Source organism: Megalobrama amblycephala, linkage group LG16, assembly GCF_018812025.1.
Source record: "Megalobrama amblycephala isolate DHTTF-2021 linkage group LG16, ASM1881202v1, whole genome shotgun sequence".
NCBI lineage: Eukaryota > Metazoa > Chordata > Actinopteri > Cypriniformes > Xenocyprididae > Megalobrama > Megalobrama amblycephala.
Genome location: NC_063059.1, coordinates 4,628,948 through 4,640,235, shown reverse-complemented (window position 1 = coordinate 4,640,235; position 11,288 = coordinate 4,628,948). Strand labels below are relative to the sequence as shown.

Sequence of the window (11,288 nt, the reverse complement as noted above, 5' to 3'; positions counted from 1 at the left end):
ATTGCTCTGAAGTGTCATGAGGGTCGAGTCTAAAATTATGCCCAGGAAAGAGACATGTTGGCTGTGGCATAACAAGCTCTTTGGAAAATTGACCCTGAGCCCCAAGTACTCCAAGTGGTTGAGGATGATGGGTCTGTGAGATATTAGCTTCGCCTCCGACTGGGCCAGCACGAGCCAGTCGTCAAGGTAGTTCAGAATGCGCACACCCATCTGTCTCAGCGGAGAGAGAACCACATCCATGCACTTCATAAAAGTGCGGGAGGCCAGAGATAGCCCGAATGGAGCGACCGTGTATTGAAATGCCACCCCTTCGAAGGGGAATCTCAAGAATGACCTGTGATGGGGGACTATCTAGTTGTGAAAATAAGCATCTTTCAAATCCAGGGTAAAGAACCAGTCTACCGGCACATTTGCGGGAAGAACTTCTTCAAAGTGATCATTCTGAATGAGCGCTTTATCAGGGCCCTGTTCAGATGTCTAAGATCGAGGATGGGTCTGAGACCGCCATCCTTTTTGGGAATGAGAAAGTACCTGCTGTAGAAGCCTGACTCTCTCGGTGCTGGGGGAATCACTTCTATGGCTCCTTTTTCCAGCATGGTGTTCACCTCGGAAAGCAGGACGTGCACGTCCTTGGTTTTCACAGAGGTCTGGGCCACGCCGTTGAATAACAGGGCCCGTTGAGCGAAATGGAGTACATGACCTCATTTTATTATGTTCATCACCCAAGTTGATGCTCCGGGGATGGATTGGTTGTGGCACTAAGTTGCTGTGAGGGTGCACACATGGGGTGGAAGAGGAATTTTGCTCTTTCTTTTATTTCTATTCTCTTCCTTTTTATTTTATTTATTTTTTGAGTATGTTTGTGTTTTATTTTGTCCGCTACCACAGCGGTTATAGACTTGGGTGCTAGAACGGGCCCTTTTGCGTGCAATAAACACATTTTTCCAGCACCCGGAATTGAACGGGGCGACTGGAAACGCATACGAGGCTGTTTGGGTCAGTGAATGCGACTTCTGGGGCGGGGCCTGCAAGCAAAGCGCACAGTAATTCAGCATTTCATAACAAATACCAGAGAAAGAATACTCAGAATTAATATATTCCATGAGTCTCACCTGAGTCAGGGGAGAGCATCATGTCATATTCAGCTGAGCGCTGTCAACATTGAGCTTGTTCTAGCACTTTTGTAGTGAGAGCACACTCCCTCAATGAACACGGCTTACGGGGACGGCGCTCAGATGTCCGGCATTTAATAACAAACACTGTAGATGCTCTCAGTGTTAATATATACCATGTGTCTCACCTGAGTCAGGGGAGAGCGTCATACCATATTCAGAGCGCTGTCAGCATTGAGCTCGCTCTCGCACCTTTTTTCAATTAACGCAGCTTGCGGGGGTGTGGCCGGCAAGCGACACGTTTAGAGATTCAGCATTTTGCAACAAACGAAAAAGAAAAAGCACTCTTTTAGGGAGAATATATATATCATGAGTCTCGCCTGAGTCAGGGAAGAATGTAATGTCATATTCAACTGAGCACAGTAGTGAACACACAACGAGCGTGGCTTCTGCCTGGGACATCCCCAGACATCACACGCACTCACTGTGCCTGTCATCAGCGTGCAGAGAGGCTCTGCACATGCCACAGCCATGGTGTGACATTAGCACCAACGTCACAGAAATTTGCTCTTTAAAAAGCTCTTTATTTTATAATGCAACTGCGTTGCAAAGGATACTTGCTCAATGCTGCAGACAGCTCGGGGGTGAAGCACTGACCAGGCTGCTTGTCAGTGGTGTGGGAATAGGGCTGCTTGAGCACTGCACGAGAGCAAGAGGGTTCATAAACAAGAGTTCATAAACAAGGCCCAGTTTGAAACTGAAAGATGAAGTGGCCACAGCGATAATGATCCCAGTCATGAGTCGGAACAGCAGGTAGTGAGTAAAACTGCATCAAATGTCTGTTTTGTTGGCAATAGGCGCCTAACTGCACATAATGTAAACAATTTGAACGTAGTGAATTCATAAATTCATTATTCATCATTCACTATACGCTATTTTCATTATAGTGATTTATATATTATTTATTATATATATATATAGTGACTCTATAGGTACTTAAGTTTAACATGAGATTGGCTGATATGCCTTACCAGCCACAGTGGATTTTAAACCGCATTTGGTGGGTTGGCGGGTGTTAATTTCAAACCCTAATTCTGTGCATCTTGAGACAAAGCAATGCCACTGACATATTTTAAGATATGTCAGTGCAAGTTGCTTTCAGGTAAAATTGCTCAAACATGCATTTTAGTTAGTGACTAGGCTAAATCCTTGTCTGTGAAACCAGGCAATAATCGGTTATTAAGTTAACTTTTTTTTCTATTAAGTACAATGAACTTTCAGTAATATTTGAGTAAAATAAACTAATTTAATTCAGTTAATGTCACTGTTCGGGTTTACAGTGTGGCCAAATAAACGGACTGCAGTCAGATTGTGGAATGTTATCATTCAGAATATTTCATCCAGCTCCTTCTGCTTGAAAATTGGGATACATCATGCTGGCATTTGGTTGAAAGAAGAGTTGTAGCTGGTCATAGGGGTTAGGTCTGTTTTTGTGGTCTTTGCTGAGGATCTGGGTCAGGATAGGGTCTGTCTAATTGTTATGGTCTTTGCTGACTTTCAGGGCTGTGACGTGGTTGTCTCAGTGTGCAGGTCTGCCATGTGCCCATGTGAAAAAAAAGTACACTTCTTTAATGTACTTAAAGTGCTCTATTTTCACACACTAATTTTGTACTTGATATACTAAAAATTCTTCTTTAGTACTAATTAAGATAATCTTAAGGACATCTAAGTGTACTCAACTGTACTATTTTGAGACACCATGAAATATGAACTAAAATGTGCTTTTAAAAAATGTATTTAGTTACCACTTGTAGTACACTATGGGTTCAAATGTACTATAACTAGTATCTAAATACATTTTTGAGATTAAGATTAAGAAGTACTAAAATAGAATTTTTAGTATTAAGTTATTATTAAGTACAAAATTAGTGCACCAAAATAGAACACTTTAAGTACATTATAGAAGTGTACTTTTTTTCACCTGGGTGGTCTGGATACAGATCTGACTGACTACAGTAACCTCGAGATAAGGATTAGAAAGACAGACTAATATAAATGTAGGTGCCATTCCTCTTATGATATAAGTACATCGGATGTTATGGGAAGGGGTTCCAGTTGACCTAATTAATTCAGTTTTATAATCTCTTAAGTGCTTTGAATTATAAAATTGTAATACTGTGTTGTGTATGCTAGGTTAAAGAAATAGGCCTATAATCTAGATTTAAACTGACAGAGTTTGTCTGCCTCCCAAACAATGTTAGGAAGACTGTTTCAGAGTTTGGGCACTAAATAGGACAAGGATCTACTGTCCATGGTATGGTATTATCAGTGAAACGATCGGTCATTTAAAAAAAATAATTAGTTTTATAAGCACAAATGCTCGCCTTGCTCTGTTCTGCGATGCGCGTTCGTGACGTCACGTAATACAAAATTATGTTGAAAATGTCATGCTTGATGTAGGCGGAAGTGCCGTGTCAGTGTTTATAAGTTGAACGTACAAATACTAAGTCAAACGCCGTTTACAAAAAAAAAAAAAAAAAAAAGGTAAAACAACAATGTCGGACGATTTTGAACTTCGAGGAGAAGATGAGTTTTTCGTCCTGCCCTACCAGTTGAACTGGAATACACAGAGGAAGAAATTAGGCAGATGGAAGAGACTGCTGTGGCGACACACATCTCTCAAGCATCGGGCAGACTAAGATCTAACAAGACGTGGTGGTGCACATGTAACAAATGCCAACCAATACCAACCATTGCCAACAGAGGAAGAATCTCAATGCTGCCACGACTGGACCATTTCAATCCCGCCATCAGAATCAGTCAGTGAGTCCCTGTTTCCATTAGGGCTATGACGGTAGACATGACAACCGCGCCACCGCGGTCGTGGAGTGTCACCGGCGGTAGTGTGACATCATATATAATATATATTTATTTATACAACAGTTCTGTCTGGTTCTCGAATCTGATTGGCTGATAGCCATGCGATATTTCAGTGATAATGGCACTCCTACTGCCTTTTCACCGTTTGTATCACTCCGCTTGAAGTGACCGTCATGGCGGCCGATCAAATCAACCGTAATTTTTACAAATACTACTTCTTGTACCACGAACTTCGAGTACAACTTCTTGAGTACATAGAACGAGTACAACTTCGAGTTCAACTTCTTGAGTACATAGAACGTGCAATCTTTGGTCTTATTAATCTATTATTTGTTCCAGAGCAAGTCGAATTGTGCTATATTAAATTTGATAATAATAAACGTTACGTTACATCCTTATATAGCATATTGGCTACAACTAGACAGGACATATCAGACTCTTCTCCGCTCTTCAAATACGTAAAACATTAAACTTTATAAACATATGGATTTTTGAGTAAAGAAAACGCTTTACAATTTTTTTTTCAAACATCAGATCTTTATTTACCTTTGCATTGCACAGAGGAGATGTCCAAACTGCGTGCGCACTTCATTCAGGAGGTGAGGCAGATTAATGAGGCTTGATTGACAGTTTGAGGATCCAATGGAGTTAGGAGGTTTTGTCACAAGCTCTTTAAAATCCTTTTCATTCGTTAAATATTTGTAAAACCCACATACCAGCGTAAATGGTGACCTATTTTTTTTTAATAACTAGTGCTTTATGTTTGACTGAACTGTACAATTGTGCTTATTTGTTGTTCAATAAATATTATTTTATATAAACATGTCCATTAAGTAATATGGATTGAGTGAACATTACATTAATATGACATTAGATGGCGGCAACACTTTACAGGAGAATGAGTCAGTGAAGCACAAGAGACTTTTAAATTGAAAGGTGACGTCACGAACGCGCATCGCAGAACAGAGCAAGGCGAGCATTTGTGCTTATAAAACTTAAACTTTTTTTTTTTTTTTTTTTTAATGGCCGATCGTTTCACTAGATAAGACCCTTATTCATCGTCTGGTATCGTTTAAAGCCCTTTGAAGCTATACTGAAACTGTCATTTGGACCTTGAACCATTTGGTGCCCATTGAAGTCCATTATATGGAGAAAAATCCTGGAATGTTTTCATCAAAAACCTTAATTTCTTTTCGACTGAAGAAAGAAAGACATAGTGATGTCCGGTTCGCGAACGAATCGTTCTTTTTAACCGGTTCTTTTCAGTGAACCGGTCGAACCAGTTCACCAAATCGGTCTGAATCGTTCCAAACAGTTCGCATCTCCAGTTAGCAAACACGAATCCACAAATTACTAGTTACTCACTTTTTGACGTGCCTGCACTATCTCTCGAAATAAACCAACATCCCGGAGTTATTCAGTTACTCCAACAATACACTGACATAACCTGCTGTAAAGAGAGAACTGATGATGATGGGCATGAGCTGCAGAGCAGCTGATATGAGTGCGCATGCGCGGCGTACACGAACGAACATGCACGGCCTGTCACCGTTCTCATTCTCGAGTCAAGAATCGGTTGCAACGGTTTTCGGATCATCAGTACACAACCGAGAACCGCTTCTTTCGGACATGTCCGATTTGAGAACCGGTGAGTTGATGATACTGCGTATGCGTGTAATTATTCAAGAGAACGAAAAGCACGTTAGTCAAGTTTTGTTGAACATCGGACAGTGTGATAATATAAAACATACTGGAAATATGTTTATGACTAAATTCAAAATACAAAAAGTTTATTGTGCTTTTTCAAATACACCATAGCAGATTAATAGCATAAAATACTGTACATAATAAACTACATGCCAACATGAACATAATTTTGTACACAGATCAAACTAATGTTCAGAAATAGTTCTACAAATTTATTTTTCTATATTAATGTTATTTAAAAAGCAACATAGTGAAAGTTGTGCAGTTGTGCTTTCAAGTTAATTTTTTTTAAAGATTGGAAACATTTATTTGTTTCATAAATAATCCATGGACAGATTATAAAGATAAAAAATGACATAATCAAACTACAGCGAGAGCAAACAAGCGACTCCTTTTGAATCGCTCTCGTGGTTCTCGAATCTCAATCTCGTTCTCGTTCTCGAGTAGAACCGGTTGCAACGGTTTTCGGATCATCAGTACACAACCGAGAACCGCTTCTTTCGGACATGTCCGATTTGAGAACCGATGAGCTGATGATACTGCACATGCGTGATTCAGCGTGCGATCTAAAACTACAGAACAGTAATGACTGTCAGAGCACCGGTTAACTAGGACAACTGATGCTATGAGAGAACTCCAATGAGGGGCCAATATGGTGAAACATAAGTTTATTTAATTACAAATAAATCGTAATGTAAGAGGATCATGGTTTCTGCTCTGATGAAGACTAATTTATTCACTTTATAACTGTAAAACTTTGTTTGCACATCACTGCCTGTATTTTCCATGGGAAATTTGAGCATGCAGCAGTTCCTCTGTGTGTCATTACGTCACGTGCGTAAACAGAAAGAAGGAGTCCCGTCGAGAGGCTAGTCAGTTATATCATGTGAGGATGCTGCCGGTAGTGGCACATTTATAGCCTTTTCTCACAGCAGCTGAAATAATTAAACTTATCATTTTGATGGTGGATTGTAATCCAGAAAGATCCAAATGACAATCATCAGTTACAACTGGAGATTCACCTGTAGCCAAAAAGCAAAAGACTTTGGACTGTGGAGTGGCTACAGAAATTGAAATCTACAGGTAGCACTAATATACACTAAATACACAGTCACGCAATGCTGATGTTGTTAACATTAACAATTTGAAAACAATATAACAGTAATAATAATTTGCACAGTTTGGCATGATCCAAGCTAGGCGATCGTTAGATTTAATCATCATTGGCAGCGCGATTTATTGTAGGCCTAATGCTTTTTTCCTCAGTTGGTCAGAACAAAAGTGGCAGACATGTTACTTACTTGTTCAGATGATATTTTCCAGTGAAAATTCTTATATTGGTCATACTATCAAGACGTAGAATCTGTGATTCTGAAATACAGTATCCACACCGGTGCGGTGACTGACAGCAAGCAGTAGATTCATCTGCGCTGACGAGCTGTACCGATGCACAATGCATGTACAGATAACTGTTCCGCATATGACTGCAATCGCATGTTTCAAACAGAGATGGCGACAAAGAGGAAAAATTTTAGACTGCAGCTTTAAATGCATGCCTTAAAATAGCTTGAATGTAACTGTAATGGTTTAATTCAGCCATATATGTTTGAACCAGATTTGTTTGTTTCAGAGGAAAAGCAAATTATACAGTCTCACCCACAATGTATCATAATGGTAATGTGTTTTGTGTAACGCTCTCTACAACATTGGACACAAGTGATAATGAATGACCTTTATCTTTGTTTTGTTTTTTGTACTGGTGGTGTAAAAAAATAAGAATGGAACTCTTAGTGCACATCAATACTAACTCATAATAAGCTACCCATACACTAACATCAGCTCATGCCTTGTTAATGTATTATTTTGTCATGACTTTACTTGAGGGTGCCAAATCATAATTAATTCGCTGTTAAATGCTTGCCAAGTCCAGCTCATGATTTATCATAAACTTGCTATCAAATACAGTGAGAATGAGGTATAGTATCATCACAGCCTGCATCTGGATGAAGAGTGAACTCTACTGATACCCAGCAAACTCTCTGACCATGATTCCAGTTTGGCCGTTTCTTTGGGAACTGTTCCACAAATGTTTTATTTCTCATTTATTAGTAGTAGGGTGAGTTTGAAGGGAAATAGAACACCACAAAACAAATAAATACCTTTTAAGGTCAGTTATTATTTTATTTAGTATTCTCTACATTTGATGAGAAGGATCAACTAATCCTGTGCCATCCAGTAATGTCAAAAGTTCAAACTATGATAACATTAAATTTAAATTTGTTTCAAAGTCAGAGTACTTCTTATTCCTTCTTAAAGAGGCTGATTGATTTGGTTTAGTTATAAATTTGAATTATTGCATTAACTATCAAACGTACTAACATGGCTGCTGTTATTCATGCATAAATCTATGATGACTCCAATCGTAGTTAAGGATAGCTCTTCATCGGTTCATGATTAGTTCATGTTGAAATAAGTATTAATTCAGGTATTTATTATTCATGTACCCTTATTGTGAAGCGTTAGCAATTTATTATACTAGATAGATCATTTACCTGGATCCATTTATAAGACAGATAATTGTTTTGCGAATATTGGGCAAGTTTAAAGCATAAACAAGAGGGTTCAGGATAGGTGGTATAATAAGAAATTGAAGTGAAAGTAAAACTGACAGCCATATAGGAAGTTGTAAAGTCACAACCCGACTCAAAGTGACCTCAGAAATAATGGCAAATGAAAAATTCAAAAGGACCACTATGTGTGGAATACAAGTTTGATACGCTTTGCTTTTGAACTGCGCTGAGCTTCTTCGACAAATGATAAGAATTTTTACATAAGAATAGAATATTAAACTTAATGGGATGATTACAGTTGTGATCAATAAAAAAAAGCCCATGACATTATTAACAGCACTGTTTGTACAAGACAGTTTAACCACTTCAAAGTTGTGGCAGTACACCTTAAACAATTTGTTACCACACAATGTCAGTCTGGTAGTAAAAATAGCAGAAATACCAAGATAAATCATTGGATAAGTCACGTTTATAAATATTAAAACAGTTAGAAATCTTGGTGTAATGATGTTGTGATACTGCAAAGGTTTACTTATCGCAACAAATCTGTCAAATGCCATTAACATTAATATTGTATTTTCATTTGCTGCATACGTGAAAATGACATAAGACTGTATGATACATGCTTCACGAGAGATTGAGTGTGTATCAGAAAGCAAGTCTGTCAGTACTCTTGGGAAAAAGCCAGCAGTTCCAAACACAGAGTTGACAGACAAACATGAAATCAGAATGTACATGGGCTGGTGTAAAGTCCTTTCCAGAAATATTGCAAGCATAATAATGGCATTAAATAGTGTGATAGCACAGTACAGAATAAACCCTAAACTGAAGAAAGCATATCTTATGTACCCAAGATTTTCAAATAACATGAAGTAAAAATTTGTTCCATTTTCCATTTTCTGATAAGCAAAGATAGCCTTCAATCACCTGAGTTAAGACAACAGACATAGATCTTATGATTTATGCACATTTTAAATATGAGCAATATGTAATCAGTTCATTATTAGTTCATGTTAACTAACGTAGTTAACTAATGTTAACTAATGAACCTTATTGTAAAGTGTTTCCAGTTCAATTTATTAGTTCATGATACCTTACCTTCTTAACAGTTAGTGTGTGATATATTATCAGTTTAACAGTGTACAAGCAAAGTGTCGAAAATTTTAACAGGCAAAAATACAATCAGTATCCTAAAAAGACATTGCACAATTTAAATACCTTCTCTAATACACATTAAAATGACCACCAATGTGCTAGAGAACTGTGGGTCACCAGTATACAGGTTCATTTATATATATACACACATCTAACATGTCTCAGGAGCAGGCCCGGATTGACTAATCGGGAGCACCGGGAGAATTCCTGGTGGGCCGGTCTGTTATTTTGGCCATGAGGGCCGGTGTTGTCATGGCAATGGGTTGAAATATGAATGATCTAGAAACTGTCGACACCACTAAATGTGCTGAGTGCCTACTAGTGGTGTAGTCCTAAAAAAATAAGTGGAGTACTATTACTCAGACCACCCCCACCCCCAAAGTGATACATCTGAAATTAATGTTTCAAGTGGGTGTTAAAAAATAACTTAATATGAAATAAATATTTTCAGAGAATATTCTTTTTATACAATTTGATTTGACATTAGTGGCAAAAGCCAATTATTCAAGGATGTAATTTTGGTTTGAACATTAGGTAAAAATTTACAACAGTGCATAAAATGTGGTCATGAGTTTCACAAACAAACAAAAACTGCAGCCAGGCTGAATGAAAATTTAAATCCACTCTCTGTCAGTTGGTGGCGCTTATGGAACAGTAGAAATAGAGCGCTGCTTATAAACACTGTGCTACATGGAGGGAAGATAAAAAGAAATTGCCATCAAAACTTTTCTCAAGTAAGTTCCCTTCAGAGATACATTCATAGAGTTAATTTATACTTATAATTTCCTTCAGCACATGCATGTAAAGGTTGTAACCTCTCGCTTAATTCTTTCCGTCATTTTTTTCAACTAAACGAAACCTGTTGCTTACTTTCATCATCATTTTAATAATGATAAAAACATTAAACTGTGATATACTAACCGTTGGAAATTGCATAATGGTTTATGTTTTACATTATTTAAGCACCTGTAAGCTTAACAGTTTGATAGAATTTTCTACTTCAATGTGCCATAAAAAGACAGACTATAACATTTTGCATTACCATAGCATTTGTTATGAAAAATTTCAATCTACACATAACCTATAGAGACAACTACAACATGTCACAGCTGTAATATAAATCTAGTGAAAATATATTCCCTTAATAGATTATAAATTCTACAAATTGACCACAATATAATAAAATGTGATAAATTCTAGGAAGGGTGGGTCATGAATCGTTTAAAAAGCTTTCTAATAAATGTTGGCGCAAGATGATATGTTTTCCTCTTTTCATCCGTCTTTTGTTCATCAGTCTAGATCTATAGCGTTTTAAAGTGTTTAACGCTCAGAATTCAAATGGATCGCACATTTTATCATCAGTGTCACGATAGGAATGGCTCGTGGAAATCTATTACATCTTATTACATTTTTAGAGCGTGATAAGATTCAGAGTATGCTTATGATTAGCGCGTCACTGATGCGTTAAATAAACCAGGCTTCAGTTGAGCTGATAATTGGTCTTTTCAGTTTGTATGGGAACTTAGTGCTTAAAAGCTCTGAACGCATGATGCATATAATTAATTAATAATCTTATTCGCTCAACACCATATTTCTCATGCCGTGTCAGCTGCAGTGAGAGAACTGCACTCAAAGTACCGCTCAAAACACAGAGCGGCTTTGAGCAGAGTCAAAGAGTATAGAACGTCTCAGTTTATGACTATAACCATAGTTCCCTGAGAGAGGGAACGAGACACTGCGTCCCGAAGGGGAGGGTGCTATGGGAACGCCCTCAGCGTGAATGCGTCTGATGCACGTGTGTCAACTAGTCCAATGGCGAGAGTGAACGTCACCGGCGGGTGACGTCACGACAAGGAAAGGATAA

General features: G+C 38.1%; 1 protein-coding gene across 1 annotated transcript; it reads right to left on the bottom strand.

Moving 5' to 3' along the window:
- Positions 1-7,428: 7,428 nt before the first annotated feature.
- LOC125249209 (putative gustatory receptor clone PTE03) lies at positions 7,429-9,525 on the bottom strand. The gene is made up of 2 exons (XM_048161452.1): positions 9,368-9,525; positions 7,429-9,196 (listed from the first exon to the last, which is right to left on the bottom strand). The coding sequence occupies exon 2, from the start codon at positions 9,163-9,165 to the stop codon at positions 8,248-8,250; it is 918 nt and encodes a 305-aa protein (XP_048017409.1). The 5' UTR covers positions 9,166-9,196; positions 9,368-9,525; the 3' UTR covers positions 7,429-8,247.
- Between the last annotated feature and the right edge of the window lie 1,763 nt (positions 9,526-11,288).

Coding starts and splice junctions, on each gene's coding strand:
- LOC125249209 (XM_048161452.1), bottom strand. CDS start 9,165: ATGGAAAATGGAACAAATTTTTACTTCATGTTATTTGAAAATCTTGGG.